The 19,216-nt window shown below is 42.8% G+C and overlaps 1 protein-coding gene across 1 annotated transcript in view; it reads left to right on the top strand.

Annotated features, from left to right (window-relative positions):
• polr3a (polymerase (RNA) III (DNA directed) polypeptide A) overlaps window positions 1-14,754 on the top strand; it is a 36,031-nt gene extending 21,277 nt beyond the window's left edge. Inside the window, exons 20-31 of the mRNA XM_083634740.1 lie at window positions 3,384-3,554; window positions 4,106-4,219; window positions 7,025-7,111; window positions 7,677-7,759; window positions 7,980-8,150; window positions 10,065-10,158; window positions 10,402-10,494; window positions 12,159-12,323; window positions 12,833-12,997; window positions 13,226-13,357; window positions 13,473-13,605; window positions 13,704-14,754. Coding sequence (XP_083490866.1) covers window positions 3,384-3,554; window positions 4,106-4,219; window positions 7,025-7,111; window positions 7,677-7,759; window positions 7,980-8,150; window positions 10,065-10,158; window positions 10,402-10,494; window positions 12,159-12,323; window positions 12,833-12,997; window positions 13,226-13,357; window positions 13,473-13,605; window positions 13,704-13,852 — 1,557 coding nt within the window. The 3' untranslated portion in view covers window positions 13,853-14,754. The remainder of the gene's footprint in view (window positions 1-3,383; window positions 3,555-4,105; window positions 4,220-7,024; window positions 7,112-7,676; window positions 7,760-7,979; window positions 8,151-10,064; window positions 10,159-10,401; window positions 10,495-12,158; window positions 12,324-12,832; window positions 12,998-13,225; window positions 13,358-13,472; window positions 13,606-13,703) is intronic.
• Window positions 14,755-19,216: the final 4,462 nt, after the last annotated feature.

Below are 19,216 nucleotides of genomic sequence, written 5' to 3'. Positions count from 1 at the left end.
ACTATACAGATCACGTTCTTTGTGCAGATATAATATCACTTTGTGTTTTTAGGAGTGCATTTATTTTTTTATATTTCTATTTCTATATAATTAACTTAATTCCTCTTAATTTACAGGTTGTAATTGAGAAAACAGACATTCACAGGGTGATGTGATGGGTTCGTTACTGTTCATTAGGACTTGTGTTTTTTTCAACATTTTTTTTTTTTTTTCAAATTGTATTTTTTATTTTTGCTCCAAATCATGTATAATGGTTCATCCCGTAGCTGGTTGGTTTGGTTCCATCCAGGCTTAAAACTCTTTATATAAGTATTTTCTGGTTCAATAATTTTTATTCCACAAATGGAACAGAAAAAATACAAGACATCAACAAACGCACACAAAAACAACAACAACAGGGGGACACCCTAGCCTTGAGGACCAGAGCATTCACAAGACATGTACTCCCATTCAAAGAGCAGTCAAATCAAAAAGATCAACCTCCACATCTACCAAGCCATCGTGTACGATATCGCCCGTCGGACATACAAACGAACAAAAACAAAAACAAAATAAAAACATCATGCAAAAACCATATGCACATGCATTTCTCATTCAAGGATACAAATATTATTATCACATGTCTAACAGTGTTCTCCTTACTGGGCTCCATTTTTTAACAAAACTGTGTTTCTGTAAACGTAAACAATGTGTAATCTCTTCCATTACATACAAATCCCATATTTTTTGTAGCCATATCCCCTGTGTAGGAGGTTCTGGGTTTAGCCATCGAATGGTGATGCATTTAATGGCAGCGGCCAACAATATCTGAAGAAGGTAAATATGTGATCGTCCAACAATACATTCTGGTATCACCCCTAGTAATACTACCATGGGTTCTCTGGGTATTTCATTTTCAAAAACTTCATTCAATGTTGTGAACACCTCATCCCAGTAGGACTCGAGCTTTGGACAAGACCAAAATGTATGGACATAATTAGCTGATATCTCCCCACAACTTCTCCAGCATGCACCTGTCGCATTTGCATTCATTTTTTGTATCATATGTGGTGTTCTAAAATAACGTACAATAAGTTTCCACCTGAACTCTCTCCATATGTTTGAACTAGTGACCATATGGGCCTCTGAACAAATTTCACTCCAAGTTTCTGTGGGAATTGGTTCTTGTAGTTGTAGTTCATTTTCCCATTTTATTTTAATATAATAAGAGTTCATCTGTTCCATTATTAAAAACGACGTGTACATGCTGGATATGGGTTTGTCCACTGAGTTATTAATTTGGAGATTAATTAACAGTCTTTCAATTGCCCTAGGGGATTTGATCTTTTCAAGAGCTTCGTGGCTATATAGGAAGTGTCTTAATTGTAAAAACCTAAAATAGTCTGTCTGTGGAAGTTTGAATTCTTCCTTTAATTGCTCAAAAGACTTCAGATTTAGCCTCAGATAGTCAAACATCTGGTGCAGGTAACTTAGCCCTAATCTTGACCAGTTCTTAAACCCTGCATCCAGCTGGGAGGGTCTAAAGTCTTTTACAGACCCAATAGACGTGAGTGCTGATATGGAGAGGGGTAAGCCGTACGTTTTCTGTACACCTCTCCACATCTGCATTGTAAATTTAGTCCACCTGTTCATTCTACAATCTTTCAGGGATACTCCCATAAAAGGTAGATCTGCTAACCCATATTGACATGTGGATTTCTCCATATTTAACCACTGAGTATCTACGTCATTTTTTATCCATACAGTTATTGGCTTCAGTTGAGCTGCCCAAAAATACAATTGCAAGTTTGGGAGTGCCAAGCCTCCATCCCCCTTCGGAAGTTGCAGTGTTTTGTATCTCACCCTCGGTCTTTTCAACATTTTTGAGAGGTGTCACCTCATGTCTTTTATTTCTCGAACTCACATGTCCGACAGGCGGTGGGACGTCTACCGCCACAGGGGACCCGTCCCCTCCGCTCGAGCTCTGCTCCAAAAGCGTTTTCGGAGCTGCCAGCACCTTTCTGCAATTCATTCTCTATGTAAGGACGCGCTAAACGTGCTCCTCTTTCAAGGAACCCACCTGGCGTTTAAACGCTGGTGGCGTCTCGTTTTTTTGGTGGAGCGCTCTGGGCGTTTTTAAGCTGAAAAAGTTGAACATTTGGAGGGAAAGCACTTTTCACTCCTCCTACCTTTTCTCCTCCCAGAGGGATCCTCAACCTCCGCTGCTGCCAGATTTGGCAATAATCTGGCTTTCATGTTGACAGTGAACAACATCAAACAGACAAAACCAGCTGGCTACCATCCGTGTAGTCCTTGTGCCCTAAAGTGTACTGCAGGGGAAAACAAAACGAAGCGCAAAAAAAACGCTCCATGCGCTGTGTTTTTTGCACAATGGAAGCGCTCTCGACATGATTTCCATAGCGTTCTGACTGAAAAAAGCGCCTAAGGTGCTTTCCCACTGTCACGTCGGTACCGTTCCCGAGCACACTTGTCCCCAAATTGACCCCAGTTTCGGAACATTTGACGAGTGTGAACGTTGCGTTCCGTTCTGTTTTGCGCCCGGGCGCGCGACGGAACCATGACGGGATCCACTCGAAAAGGTGGTCTGGTGAGCGCTTTGGCGTGCCCGGCCACGGAACACTTGCAAGTGTGAAAGCCAACCGTTCCGAACCACATAGACAACACACGGGCGACGATAAACTCCAGGCATAGTTGATGATGCAAGTGCACTCTGTTCCGTTTCCCAGCACGGAAGAAATGCTGTAATGTGAAAGCTGACCAGAGGGGGAGAGGGGCGGGGGCGGGCAATCGTTCCCGAGTGCGGAACAGAGCGGAACGAAAGCAATCGCTCCCAGTGAGAAAGCAGCCTTAGGGCCTGTGTCCACCTAGCGTCTTTTCATCAGCTCCGGCGTCTATTTTCAGTTGTTTCCAATGGGGGGAGAGCGTATGTGGGCGCACACAGACGTCTAGAGAAAGTGCGCTGCGTCCAGCGTCTATTTTCACAGCGCTCTGGCATTTTTGTGCGCCCGACTCCCACCGCTTCCAGCTGAAAATATTTTAACTTTTCAGAAAGACGCTGGTGTCGGGTGCTCCTTTTCTGGCAACTAATCATATGGAGAAACTATCGCAACAGAGACAGAAAGGCTCAATTGAGGGAGCAGATTGGCTAGACACTTAATATTTCTGGTGAGTGTTGAGCTAAATCACTGTATGTGTGTTGTTTGCTAATGTTAGCTGTCAGCTATCAAGCTACTACCGCACTGAACTAACATTAGTTTCAGACTGCTTCCTTGTTATATTGTGCGCCGAGATGAGCGCTTCCCAGCGCACTTCCAGCGTTTAACGTCGGAAAAAGACGCAAGGTGGACACAGGCCCTTAATCGTCTTGTGTTGTGTGTGGACAGAGGCGTCTGGTGAAGTCCCTGGAGGATCTGTGCTCCCAGTACGACCTGACGGTGCGGAGCTCCACGGGCGACATCATCCAGTTTATCTACGGTGGCGACGGCCTGGACCCCGCTGCGATGGAGGGCAAGGATGAGCCGCTGGAGTTCAAGAGAGTCTTGGACAACATCAGGGTGCGTTAACCAATCAGTCTGCCCAGCTGGGTGCGTTAACCAATCAGTCTGCCCAGCTGGGTGCGTTAACCAATCAGTCTGCCCAGCTGGGGGTTGTTGTTGATAGAGAGTATTATTTGTCTCAAAAAATAAAGGTGATCCAGTGGATGCTGCTCATGGCTTAGTTCCCCATCTTAGGATAATCAAGTTTTCTTCTTCTTCTTCTTCTTGGGATAATAAAGTGCCTCGCTTAATTTTCCAAGTAATTTTGACAGCTTCCAATCATCCCCAGGTCTTCTTTCATATTTACTCAGTCAATTATGACAAAGCTGCTTGCCTTGGAATAAAATTGATCCAGTCTGACTTTTTCTCTCTATGCTATGGTTGCTGGCTATATCATGGTTAGCACCTCACCATTACAGTAGCTGACTGGCTCTGCAGTCACAGCTGATTCTGCTAATGATCAGGGTGGTGTCGTTTTAAACGCCATCTGTATCAATGATTGGGGATTGATGACCCGTAAGTGAGTACATGGAGCCTAATAATGTCATTCTTCACTCTGCACCCCCCAGTCTGTCTACACGTGTAAGGACCAGCCAGCCCTCAGTAAGAACGAGCTGGTCCTCACTGCAGAAGCCATCATGAAGAGAGCGGACTTCATGTGCTGCAGAGACAGCTTCCTGGAGGTAATTTCACTGCATTACCTTCTTCACTATTAAAGTCAAGTCAACTTTATTTATAGAGCACATTTACAACGACACAGGCCGATCAAAGTGCTTTACAGGTAAAAACACAAACATAAAGCAGGTACAAATGCACTAATCAGAAGCAAGGTGCAGTACAAAGTGCAATAAAACAAGTAATAAAGATGGATAAAAGTTGAGAGACAATAAAAAGAATAAAAAGAATAAAATGAATAAACGAAAAGCGCAGAAAAACAGCTCAACTCGAGTTAAAAGCCAGGGAGAAGAGGTGGGTCTTTAGCAGGGACTTGAAAGAAGCTAGACTCTGGCTGATCAGATAGCGAAGGGGAGGCTGTTCCAGAGCCTAGGGGCAGCAGCTGTAAAGGAACAGCTCACCCTAAAATCCAAAAACACTATATTCCCTCTCACCTGTAGTGCTATTTATCCATCTATATCGTTTTGTGTTAGTTGCCTGAGTTTTGGAGATATCGGCCGCAGAGTTTCTGCCTTCTCTCCAATACAATGGAACTGGATGGCACTCGGCTTGTGGTGCTCAAAGTGCCAAAGAAATACATTTGAAAAACTTAACAAAAACTTAACAAAAACTTCGTCACTTGAGAGCTGCAGCGCTATGTCGACAATATGGCGGCGGTGGGCGTGCCAGTACGTGAGTGACGTCAATCGAATAAGGTCTATTCACGCTCAAATTCCTTGTAATACGGTTTCGATTAGATTAGATTAGATTCAACTTTATTGTCATTAAGTACAGGTACAAAGCCAATGAAATGTAGTTGGCATGAGAAGTGCAAAAGAATAGTATTATTACAGATACGTGCAAGTAAGTACTACAGCATAAGTGCTGCTATATCTTACAGTATGTACAGTGTTATTGACAGTGGAGATAAACATATACACATTATAATATATAGAATATGCTATACAGAATACATAGGGGTGAAGAGTTGGAAAGGGGAGTGTGTATATAGAGGGGTTGTATGTGTACAGTTGGTTGTATGTACTGTACAATATAATCTGAGCAACATGAGAGGATTAGCCTGTGCAGACTGCTTAAAGTATAACATGTAAAATGACTGAGACAGTGTAGTAATGAGTGTAATTATTGCTTAGAGTTTCTGCAGGGGTCACAGCCAGGTCACAGCTCAGGGAAGAAGCCTTTCATAGTAGCAGCTCCACAAACTGGGCTGATTCCGTGTGCACTTTCCACCATAGCTGAAAGCGCTCTGACCTTCGGTTCAAGAAATGTACTCCAATCCAGAGTCTCCAATCCAGAGATAATGAAAACTTACTGCCCTGCTCAAAAGGTCACACAATGTTCCTGAGTGTTCCTCCATTGATTTCCACTCAGTAGCTAGGCTACTCATTGTGTGGCTCTTGAGAATAAATGGGGCTGTTAGTTATTTTCTTTCTTCTAATGAGGCTTCTTTGCAGGACGTGTAGATAACTGTAGACATGCTACACTAGAAGAAGTATGTGCAAAGGTGTAACATTGCCTCTCATCATTTCTAACAGTTGAGCGTCAAATCAAAGACACTCACTTCCCGAGGTGAAGTGGTTCAGGCTCAGAACGTGTTGCTGAGCAGAAAATGAGCCTACGAGGAATTGAAGAACATCTGAATATCTACTTTTTTTTTTTTTTATAGAAATTGATTGATTGATATTTTAGTTTAATGGTTGTGTTGCATGCAAGTCAAAATGCTGAAGAGAAGCAAGATGCAGAAAATAAACCGTAAAGTAACTGCTCTGCAGAAATGTGCTGCATAATAATAATAATAATGCTATTATAATACATGGTTTGTAACTCTTGCTCCATGAGCAGGGAAGCGTATTATTCCAGGGGATGCATAATTGGACATGAACCCAATACTAGGCTCAAATGGCTTGTGAGCTCTGATTGGTGTAGAAATGCCGCTTAGTGGCTTGTGAGCTCCGATTGGTGTAGAAATGCCGCTTAGTGGCCTGTGAGCTCCGATTGGTGTAGAAATGCCGCTGTCCTTGTTCTTGTCAATCAGAGCTAGGCTGGAATGAAAAGGAATTATCCAGGATGTGTTTGAGATGAGACTCACTTGCAAGAAACCTGTGGAAACTGTGTCTCTTGGCATAATGGCCTGACAGTATGCTATGCCAATAATAAGGAATAGTTTGTGTCAACAGAGATGGTTAATAAAGATAATTAATTACCAATTAGTCTTGATGAATCAATTTCCCTGTCTTCTTGTATTACTAATGCAGTACAGAAACATATCACCAAGTACATGCAGTTACAGTAATAAGTCTGTTGTAACATGCAAACCTTTCCCCCCTTTTGTGAAGGAGTTAACTGACACAGGCTCAGAGAAGTACCTGCAGGTATAGTGACCCAGCATGTTGGATCGTGCTTTAAATCGGTCAGGAGTGTTGCCGCCAACTTTGAAAGATATGAGATGAGATGAAGAGATGTAACGCATTAATTTAACAACAAAGCTATTTGTTCTGCCGTTGAAAACTCGCACCGTGGTCCGTGCTTCACTGCTCAAACATTTGACTACACTAATTATGCACCACTGTTTGTTCTTCAAGGAGATTGCTCAGTAAACAGCGTCTGGATTTATCTGGAGATTGCGTTCGCCACATCTTAACAGTTTGATGTCTAACAAGCGCATGGCTCAAGATTGTGTCGATAAACGGCGTTTGATCCCCCCCTCCCAACGCAGTGTTTGCCGTGATGAATGTTAACGAGCCTTTGGACATTAATCTCTGAAATGAATTGATTGCTGGCATTTTTTTTTTATTCTCTCTCCTCACCTGTAGGAGATAAGGAAGTTCATCAAGAGTACGTCAGAGAGGATCAAGAAGACCAGAGACAAGTACGGCATCAACGACAACGGCACCACCGAGGTAGCTACCTCCAGCCAGCGATCCATCACCTGAACCCAGCATCATACATGATGTTATGCGTGCCCGTCCGCATGTCCTCGAGTGCCCACCGCCCGGGTGGGGTCGTCAAAAGGGCCTTTCTGTGTGGAGTTTGCATGTTCTCCCCGTGCCTCCCAGGGGTTTCCTTCATATAGGAACCCCCTTCACCAAAAACATGCAATATCCTGGTTGCTAATGTGGTTCCTCCTCTGGTCGTTAAGGGCGCCTGTTCGGAGGGAGGGGAACTGGTCGGAATAGCGTGAACCTCCCACGTGCTATGTCCTACCGGTGAAGCCTCCCCTGTCAGGTGAAAAGAAGCGGCTGGCTAACTGCCCATGTCTCGGAGGAAGCATGGAGCCAGTTTCGGCTCTCCCCAGATCGGCAGAGGGTGGAGCAGCAACCAGGATAAATAAATTAAATTAGCACTAATGGGGGATAGAAATGGGATAAAAAATCGGGGGAAAACAAAACAAAAACATTATGTTCCAGCATGTGTGTCCGGTCACACCTGAAACTTCATTGTCCTCTTCTCTCCTTTGCGCCACAGCCAAAGGTTCTCTACCAGCTCGACCGTATCACCCCCACCCAGCTGGAGAAGTTCCTAGAAACGTGCAGAGACAAGTATATGAGGTACGAGGCTCTCAGCTGTGCATTGCCTGTCGGAGTGTCCATGATTCATCTATGGATGTGCCACTTCATTCAGTTAATTACTGCTCATCTATGCTGAGGGCCGTTGAGAGATGGTGATGTTCCTCAGCCAGCTGGCGAGCACAGTTGAATTGACTCAGTTTAATAACGGGTCAATCATTCAGCGGAGACAATCTACCGTATCATTTGTGCACACGTACAGAGCTCAGATGGAGCCGGGGTCAGCAGTGGGGGCGCTGTGTGCCCAGAGCATCGGGGAGCCCGGCACCCAGATGACCCTGAAAACCTTCCACTTCGCTGGAGTGGCTTCCATGAACATCACTCTGGGGGTGCCGCGCATCAAAGAGATAATCAACGCCTCCAAGAACATCAGGTGAGTAAGGCCGTAAGGTTTTGATACAGGGTCATGGAAATGCTAATGCGTGTTCTTTCTGTCAAATAGACAGAGGGCAAAAAAGTGAGACGCCTCCTCCGTCATTCTCGTTAAACTTTGAATTGCAAGTGAGTTAGACCGTGTGCAGGAGTCCTTTGTTTCACTAAGATGCCCCGCTATGAAACAAGAACATCATTAGAAGTATACAGTAGGTCCTTTCTGTGGTGAGAGCTATTTATTATTGGTAAGAACATGCACACACACACGTCGAGGCCAGATGCTGAGCCCAAAGTGAACAAAACGTGAAAAAGGAATAAAACTGCTCGCAGGGCTCCAAAGTGATTTATTATTAAGCTATTTATTATTGTTCAAAATTGATTTAGTCCTTAAAGGATGGCTTTACTGGTAATCGACCCACTTTGTATCATTAATAATCTGGGTAATATAAGCACATGGGCAGTGTTTACCTCAAACTGTGTTTTCCTCACGGAGATCTCCCATTTCCTCCTCTGGCAAAGCGCTCCGTTGTGACGCGTTTTTCGTCACAACGCATCACAACGGAGCTGCGGAAGTTCTGCTGGAGACGTGGAATCTGCTCGAGGGCGGCTGTTATTGTTTATTTTATTTTTTTAAGTATGCGCACATCCACGGAGAATGCATTGAGAGCCTCAAGGAGCCTTAATGACTTGCAGCTGACGGGGGCAGAGTTTCTGCAGACAGGAGCAGGAGCATTTTTCTCCGTGAAGTAAACAGAGAGAAGATAAAGGCTGCCCATGTGCTTATATTACTGAGATTATATATGATACAAAGTGGGTTGATTACCGGTAAAGCCGTCCTTTAAAAGAGATTAGGTTTGTCTTGATGTTTCTAGGAATTCTCTTTTGTGCATGGTGCCGCCTTTTAACATTACTGCTACCAAATGGAAAGTGAAATGACTATTGACTACTGCCTCTCTTGGTTGACTGGAAGCCATTCTCGTCATGTGCCATTTGCCGTCAGACATCACTGGTCACTGGTGTTGTCTTTGAAATGGCTTGACAGCTGAAAAGACCAGTCGCCATTTGCACTGACATCATGTTGATCACTAGTAGGGGTGTGAATCTTTGCGTATCGCACGATTAGTTTCGGATTCCTGGGGTCACGATTCGATTTCCGAATCGATTTTCGATTCAAACAGATTCCCGATTCAAGATTTTATCTTTATTTATCACAAACAGATCCAAGATATAAAATCACAGTCAAGACAAAATGTAACCATAAACAAATAAGTCAGTCTTCATCAAAGAAAAAAACAAAAAAGGATGAGTTCGAGAAATGGCAGAATGAAGCAAAGCTTATCTGTTCCTGCCCCTTCCTTAGAATATCATCACATTTACATTAAAAATCTCTTACAGCCGATTCTTTATTTATTTATTCATTTAAATTCTCGATTCAGTACATAGGGGGATTTCAGGATCTACTCGTTTCGCCTGTGTGCCAAGAATGGCGCTGGCATGAAAGCAGAATGAAGTGTGTACGATTGTCGCTTTTTTATTTGAAAAAGTTTGATCAAGTGATTGCAACAATATAAGCAAATACAAAACGTCTTAGTATTTCTCAGTTCTCAGAGACTTCAAGAAAAATAAATTAAAGTAATACAAAAATAATCTATTCTTTTATTCTTTAATCCATTCTTGCGAGTTGTGAATTGATTCCGAATCGTGGAAGATAAGAATCGCAATTCTGACATGAATCAATTTGGGGGGGGATCACTCATCTGGCTGTATGGCTGTAAGGCTTACTGTAGACACCGAATTAGCAGAGCGAATTCTGCTGACCCCCTCTAGAAACCCCCTCTTGGTAGCACGATAATGAGCACTTCCTGCATTTTGTTTTACATATTTTCTGAACCCCCTCCCTCTACCCACCACTCAGCACCCCTATAATCACCGCTCATTTGGATGTGGACGACGACGCGGACTTTGGCCGGCTGGTGAAGGGGAGGATCGAGAAAACGCTTCTAGGAGAGGTACTCCCACTCGCTGCATATCTCACAAACCCAGTTCAAAGTTGTTGTTGTTGTTCTTCTGTTGACATTTTGAATCTCTGTTCTAACTGTGCATGTCAGTCAGTTACCGCTGTGGAGAGTAAATGGTGACTGCCGACTTGCCTCAAGATTCTTCAGTTAATAAGTGACTGAAGGATATTTTGTGTGATACATTGATGCTCAGTGGTGAATGAGGACATGGTATCTTTTCATGATCCCCGACAGATTTCTGAATACATAGAAGAGGTGTTTCTACCAGACGACTGTTTCATCCTGGTGAAGCTGTCACTGGAGAGGATACGGCTGCTGCGACTTGAGGTACCACGGCTTTCCCATTGTTTGTCTTGTATGAAGAGACCGTTTCGTTTCGTCTGCCTGGCACACTTGAGTATTTCTCTCCACATCCATCCTCTGATTCCCAGCCTTGATTTGGGAAGATTTCAAATATACTGACATTGTTTGGATGAGCCCCGCAATTGGTGTCGATCCTCTACATGAAAAAATAAAAGCAGATCCGCTCACTGTGGCTCGCTCCCACGAATTAAGTTAATTTAGTGAACAACTCGATACATCCGGTTGTTCAATAAGTAAGGGACAATCAACTCCTAATGCTCGTTTAACGCACACCTAGGAGTTGATTATGCCGCTTATACTATTTGCCAACAATATAAAATAAAAGCATTCACAACTTTTTTGGTGCAAGTTTAGCAATCACAATCTAAAGCTTTTCACAAGCCATTTACCTAGCAGCACCTGGGAAACCGACCAATACCTGGAACAATCATTAATTCCTTCCCGTCAGCTTCTCATGAAATGGAAATGTCGTTCGCTGTTCCAGTAAATAGTACGAACCTTGGATATGAGCCGGTATGGCGCAGGGAGTCTAGTCCGCTCAGCTCCTAGAAGCTGAGGTAGCGAGTTGAGAATTGAGAACATGTGATCAGACTTGAGCCGGACTACGTGTGCGTTAAACGGTCAGCCACACCTGCCAGCCAATCAGAAACGAGTATTCACCCAGACCATCCTACCTTTTACATAATAAAAGGGAGCAAGTGGGCAATGTTTGTTTGAACTTTTGTCCCACTGATGATGTCACAATGTCTATGATGACATCAGTGATGTCATAGGCACTGATTATGTCATAGGCATTGTCACATCAGTGACAGCGATGTCATCAGTGATGCGAAGTTGGGCAATTGTGCGCTGTGCATGACAATAGGGCAGGCGAGGCCACGCAGCAGAATTGTGATGTCATCAGTGAGTGATGTCATCAGTGATGCGAAGTTGTGCAATTGTGCGCTGCGAATGCCAATACAGCAGGCGAGGCCGGCTGAGCTGCATGCTTAGTGGTATTGTGAGAGCAAAATGATTATAAATGACTTAATATTTAATTACTTCATGCACATGTGTCAGACTCAAGGCCCGGGGGCCAAATCTGGCCCGGCACCTCATTTTATGTGGCCCGCGAGAGCTAGCAAAGAATACAATTTGCTCAATACAATTCTAAATAGTTGTCTGTTTGCCATTGTTTTCCTATAATTCTGCTTTCAGAGCAAGTTATTAATTAAGTTATTACTAAAAATAAAAAAAATCGAATCAGAGGTCATTATGTAATATGATAACAAGTAGGATACATTTATATCGTGTTACATTTACAACCAGCCCTTTGAAGGCAACCATAATGCTGATGTGGCCAGGAATCAAATTGAGTTTGACACTAATTATACCATTAAGTCTTAATGGTATAAATGACTGAACATAATTTATCGGAGCTACAGTTTGCGGACCTTCTTTTATTTTTGATGTTGACTGCTTCTGGCAACATGCCAAGGTTAGAAGCAGCAGGGTTGATTGACAGTCGATGGTCTATAAATTATGTGGTACCCAATTACAGGTTTGTCCTTTTATGTAGCGTGATACCATTAACAATTGAGCGTTTTGCTCCGGGATATATATATATTTTTTATTTCCCTACCTACCAGGTCAATGCAGAAACGGTGCGTTACTCCATCTGCATGTCCAAACTGCGTGTGAAGCCTGGAGACATTGCTGTGCACGGCGAGGCTGTGGTCTGCGTGTCTCCCCGAGAGAACAGCAAGAGCTCCATGTACTATGTGCTGCAGACTTTGAAGGAAGATCTGCCCAAGGTAAACAAACATCTGATGTGGGACGTCGAAACACATACAGTACACACATGCGCGCACGCACACACACACACACACACACACACACACACACACACAAACACGCTTGTCAGGAACTGCATTTGAAAATTACCTACCCAGTTAAAACTGGCACATTTGCAGCAATATTGATGTGCATTGTCCCTGTGCAACTAAACTAATAAACTAAACACACACGCACACACCTACACACACGCACACACCTACACACACACACACACACACACACACACACACACACGGTTTGTCTCCTTGTGTACACTCTCAGATTCTTCAGTGTTCTACAAGGTTTCTTACTCTCGGAAAAGATCGTCTCTGAAAAGAGCACCGCTACCTTGTAAAGGTCTCAGGTGTTGTGAATTGAACATACCGAGGACGTTGTGAATAATTGAACACACCTTTAGTGGATGATTGCTTGGGCATCTTGATATTTATTCACCGTGGACATTTTTCTCTCATCTGTCTCTTGGAAGGTGGTGGTTCAAGGCATCCCTGAGGTCGCCCGCGCCGTCATTCACATTGATGACCGGGACGTCAAGAAGAAATACAAACTCCTGGTGGAAGGGGACAACTTGAGAGCTGTCATGGCGACCCACGGGGTGAATGGAAGCAGGACCACTTCAAACAATACTTATGAGGTACAGTATGAGCCAAGGGGGGTGAAGGTTCGCACACACACCCTGCCTCAGTACTGAAATGCCATGAATACTGTAATGTACTAAATGATGACAATGTGTGTGAATAAAATCAAATAAAAGCAATCACAATTGCTCAAACACGTATTGAGTTGTAGTTTGGATGTTAACGGCATGTATTGAATTGTAGTTTGGATGTTAACGAGTTTCCATGTGGATTTTGTATTCTAGGTTGAGAAGACCTTGGGTATTGAGGCGGCCAGAACCACCATCATCAATGAGATTCAGTACACCATGGTGAACCACGGAATGAGCATTGATCGGCGTCACGTTATGCTCCTGGCAGACCTCATGGCCTACAAGGTATGCCCAGTAGATGTCTTCTTCATAATGTATATCTCTCCCACGCTGAGTTGCTATTTGTCATCGTATAGTAAACAACCACATTGTACCTGACTACATACTTCTGTGCCTCTAGGGGGAGATTCTTGGAATCACCAGGTTTGGCTTAGCCAAGATGAAGGAAAGTGTGCTCATGCTGGCGTCCTTTGAGAAAACGGCCGATCATCTGTTTGATGCTGCCTACTTTGGACAAAAGGACTCCGTCTGTGGTAAACTGACGCTGCATGTACAGCATGTTGCTAGTGAAAATTAAATCCACTCTATATGACTTCTTTGCATCGTAACATTTGGTGTATCTCTGCTCTAGGTGTGTCCGAGTGCATCATTATGGGAATCCCGATGAACATCGGCACAGGACTGTTCAAACTCCTACATAAGGCCGACAAGGATCCGACCCCGCCCAAAAGGCCTCTCCTCTTTGACAGCACAGACTTTCACATTCCTCTGATCACATAGCATCGCAGAAAGACACTTCACACCTTTTTGGGTAGCTTTTGATTTGTTTCAGACAGAGCTTTACTGTACCTTTCGGCTATGCTTTTCTGCCCGATGAACAACAACCTAAGTGCCACCTTAGGACGTGAAAAGAGCAGGGTTGTTAGTCTGTTGGTGCCTTAGAATCAAAGGCTTTTTCTTGTGTTTTTTTGAGAGCCTGCTGTCTACACATAGTGCATCTTCAGAATATCTTTTCTTCAGCGCGTACAGAAGTGCCTGCCACAATGTCAGATATTCTCCTCTTTGGATATTGAAAAGAAAATAACGTCCTAACATATGTTTCCGGGGAGCTCATGTTTTTGCTGGTGCCACAGACGGTCTGAATACTTTTTTGTTTCTTTTACAAAGAAAACCACTTGGCATGTTAGTGATACTTCAATTGTAAATGATTGGGATTTATGTGTGATTTAACGACGAGGAGAATGCAGCTAACTGTAGTCATATTGGAGCACCCATTTATTCAGTTTTTCCTTGCTTTTTACTTGCTTGAAAAACAATGCATTTACTCTGTTATTAAGATGTGACACAATGGTATGTTCAATGTAACTGGACCGAATGCTCTGTGACATCTGTTTTTGGCTGCATAACACATCCTGCTCATAAATGAGTGATCATCATTACCTCTTAATAAGATTCATAAATGAGTGATCATCATTACCTCTTAATAAGATTCGAGCAGCCTTGAGCTCTTCTGGTCGGCTCGCTACTGAGCGAGGCATGTTGCCAGGACCAACTAAGATTGACAGTAGCTTCCATTCATTCTAGAAGTCTCATTTGTGCATTGAAGTGCGTCTCATTTCTGAAGTTAATGCTCTCACACACAAAGCGATATCGATACAAAGGAATTGATCAATGAGGTCAGCTCCCACCGTTTATGAGGCCTCTGCATTTTTTTGTCTTATGTTAATGTGTATATTTTGCCTGGGAATAAATTATTTCAATTGTTTGTTGCCGTTAGATTTTTACCCCAACCTAAAGTCATTTAAAACATTGACACCTGTGCTCACTCCCTCTCCACACTTCAGAGACACCTGTGCTCACTCCCTCTCCACACTTCAGACATCACCTGTGCTCACTCCCTCTCCACTCTTCAGAGATCACCTGTGCTCACTCCCTCTCCACTCTTCAGAGATCACCTGTGCTCACTCCCTCTCCACACTTCAGAGATTGGGTCACTCGCATGAGGAAGGGTTACAGGTCAAATTGCGGTGTCAAGATAACGGAGAGGGGATGCCAAGTCTTATCAAACTGACCAAGTCTCTGCCAACAAGTCTTATCAAACTGACCAAGTCTGATCAAACTGACCAAGTCTCTGCCAAGTCTGATCAAACTGACCAAGTCTCTGCCAAGTCTGATCAAACTGACCAAGTCTCTGCCAAAGCTAATCTTCTTCTCTCAAGGTGAGAAACTTCATTTCTTCCAGCCACATTTCAGATAATCTGATAAAGTTCTCTCTTTTTTTAAGTATATTTATTCCGTTTGCAGAGGGACAAACGGTTATACTGTTGATTGGGATAACATAGTATATGCCCACTATGTTCCCACTTCCCCACGACACAATCTCCACAAAAATAACATAAAAGCAAAATAGAGAAAACAAACCGAGCACCTACAGCAGGCAGAAGGTTAATACTGTAGAAGGAGGTATAGCAGGAGTATCTAGAGATAATAAAGAGATAAAGGCTTATTACGTGTTAAGACCTAGAGAGAAATGCACCTGGATATGTCAGTCCATGCTAGTCTGTAGAGACCACTCCGAAGGGCCCAGGCCCCATCCTCTCCAATATAGTGCAGAAAGCGGTTATAGATATGAAAAAACTTGAATGGCTTATCTTTGAGCCAAAAGTTGATATCTTCCAAAGGGATAAGCTCCATAACATTCTGAATCCACTGCAAAACTGTGGGAGCAGTGTCTGAAATCCACTGAAGAAGAACATCTCCTTACACTATAAAGAAGCACTGAGCAGTTTCAATGAGGAGACAACGTTCAATGCTGCTGTATGAAGTCCCAGAATGGAGGAGATGGGGACAATATGATGTCAACGTCTTTACACACTGACCCAGAAATCATTAATAAGAGGGCAAACAAAAATACAGTGGAAATATGAACCTTCAGCGATCTATTACAGAATTTAGAGAGAGAAGGGTTAAACTTGTTTAGTTTCACTGGAGTGATTTGAAGCCTGTGTATTCTGATAAAGTTCTAAATGCGTTAGTCCAGCATCGGGTCGGTTTAGGAGAAGAGTGACTTCCTCATCTCAATAAGACACTTATCACACAGCGGGGGAAACATCTGGAAACCTTTTGTGAAGCCTTGCCTTCATATAGTCTGAATTATCTTAAATTGAAGACAGTGTCTACTGTCTGGAGTTGGCTGATCATTTTGTGTACAGTATGTTCACTGATGCACATTTCCAAAGTTCATCCTCAATATTCAATCCCAGTTTCTGCTCCCAAAGTATTTTTTTTCCATAGAAGGTGAACTCTTATCTAACATTGGTTTATAGATTCCTAATTTCTCCCCTGTGTTGTTTATCTTTATTTGTTGATAAAATAATGGCGCCAATATCAAAGGGGACACAAACCTGTCTTTCCATTTGAATCCAAACAGGATGTGTATGACCTAACCACATGACGATAGTTGGGAGAGCACAGGCAAAGTAATATAGTGTACAGAAAGGTTTGGAAGAGCCAGACCACCTTCTGAATCTGATTTGCAGAGGTGGGTTTTGCCAATTTGTAATCCCACAAAAAGGGAACAATAATCAAGTTCAGTTGCTTGAAAAAGACCTTATGAAGAAAGAGGGATATTCTGGAAAAGATAGAGAATTTGGCGCAATAAAATAAAAAATATAGCATTGACTCGATCTGCTAGCGACATTGAGTCAATGGCAGTGTTGGGGGTTGTTGTTACTCAAAAAAGTAATCTATTACACATTATACATTACTTTTTTTTTTAAGTGTTCAGCTGCTTTCAGTGTTTGGTCCAGATGCAACTATCTCATTCTACCTTCAGACTACAACAATTAGACCTCTTCCATACATATTTATCCCCATTTTAGATCTAGCACCACAGTGTAAAAAATATTTTGTGAGTGGGTGGTTGTATTTTGAAGTTAGTCGAAAAATTCAATAATATATAAGTATCACTGATAATAATGGCATTATGACCCTATTCTGATTGGCAATGCAAGAGGCAGCTACGTGAGATGTGAAGTGGTTCCAAGCTCGTGTTCCTCATATTGCATGCTAAACACCAAATGGTAAAAGGATCAGATCTGCTTTATTAAACAGAGTAATGCAGTCCACATTGACTTTATTAAACAGAGTAATGCAGTCCACATTGACCACTACACATACAGTAGCTCATTGAACATGAACTCTAACACAAAGTCATCAACAGATCAACACGCTTGGGACAAGTGAGAGTTCAGTGCCTGACTGTCCATGTGCACATTTACAGTAGTTTAACTGTCAGCCATTCACAAGCCCCCATTTGGTTGATACTTTAATTAGACTAATGTGACCATTTGGCTACTGCTTATATCAAGGCCAGCCAGCCACCCTGTTGAATTCCCCCCTCCTTTCCAACCAAATATTAATATTCCATGTGAGAATATCAGTACTGCACTCCAGAAATGACATCAATACACCCCTGAGTCTGAGAGGTCCTGGTTGCTGCACTAGCGCCTCCTCTGGTCAGATCGGCGGAGGGGGCAGCGACCGCGGCAGCAGCAGGGGGAATTGGTCAAGTACAATTGTGGAGAAAATGGGGGGGGGGGGGGGGGCTTAGGAATCAGAAAAGAAATACACACTCCTGACAGGACAATACCCCATTTCATAAATCATGTTTCCGACTTTCCGTGCCTCTCGTGTTTTGTGAGACAAAATATGAGCATAGAGCACATTTACATTCTAATAACCCAGAAACCTGGATGAATGAAAATATCAAAATGATATTTAAAATGCTTTGCCAATGCAACGTCTTTAAGATCACAGATAGTTACTGTACATTCAAAGAATTCCTTCCTGTAATTACAAAGAAAAACATGACAGTCACAGTGTAACGTATACTAAAATGATAACACTATCATTTTGGTGGTATTTAGACATCAACACTACACAAACATACCAGGATCACTTCAGCATTAAGCAAGCACATTGATATTAAAACCATGTTTGTCCCTAGTATGTTAGATGCCCTATAACCATGTTTGTCCCTAGTATGTTAGATGCCCTATCAGACCAAACGACTCAATTGAGGGCGTCCGTCCGTCCGTGCCAAAGAAATACATTTGATAAACTCAACAGCATTGTCTCTTTCCAGAAATCATGACCCCGTAACTCAAGATAATCCACAGACCTCGTTATGAGCAGTTTCATGCAGGAACTATTTTCTTTTGACCGAACTACACCCGCTAGCTGCTAGCTAGTTCCTACATGAGACTGCAAAAGAAAATAGTTCCTACACGAAACTGCTCACAACAAAGTCTGTGCATTATCTTGAGTAACCGGGTCATGATTTCTGGAAAGAGACGATGCTGTTGAGTTTTTCAAATGTATTTTTTTGGTGCTTCGAGCACCACAAGCCGAGTGCCATCCAGTTCCATTGTATTGGAGAGAAGGCAGACATCTCTGCACTGCGGCCGATATCTCCAAAACTCAGGCAACTAACACAAAACGATATAGATGGATAAATAGCACTAGAGGTGAGAGGAAAAATATGTATTTTGGATTTGAGCGTGAGCTGTTCCTTTAAAGTTAGAAGTTGCTCTTCTAACAGTAACAGGTTTTTCATTAGCAGGTTTAAAGGATTCCAAAATCAATAAAAAATAACATAAAGGCGTTACCAGGCTACTCATGTGTTACTCATGTGTTACCAGGCTACTCATGTGTTACTCATGTGTTACCAGGCTACTCATGTGTTACTCATGTGTTACCAGGCTACTCATGTACAGTCGAATTGAATTGAACTAAACTGAATCTGTACATGACAAATTGAACGGAGTCAAATTGACATTGCATAATATAGCCGTTGCAGTTGTTTGTTTTTATTGATCCAGTGCAAAATCCATGGTTTTGTTCAATCTGGAGGTAAAAACAATAATCAACGTTTCCAAAGCTGTTTGAATGAGTTTTTACTGTGCCAGAATATCACAGTATTAATTAACATTTTGTTGTCATTTGGGTCGACACTGAACCTGCCCACCTCTTGCACATCGTCAAATGCTTGCTTGTGTGTACTGCAGATTTCAGCGATACCTCAGAAAACATACTTGTGTTTGACTGCTGTTCATCTTCGCTCCCATGGCTTGGCAACCCATC

This window comes from Poromitra crassiceps (assembly GCF_964638095.1).
Source record: "Poromitra crassiceps genome assembly, chromosome: 4".
Classification (NCBI taxonomy): Eukaryota; Metazoa; Chordata; class Actinopteri; order Beryciformes; family Melamphaidae; genus Poromitra; species Poromitra crassiceps.
The sequence above is the reverse complement of the archived record's forward strand: the minus strand, read 5'-3'. Positions and strand labels throughout refer to the sequence as shown.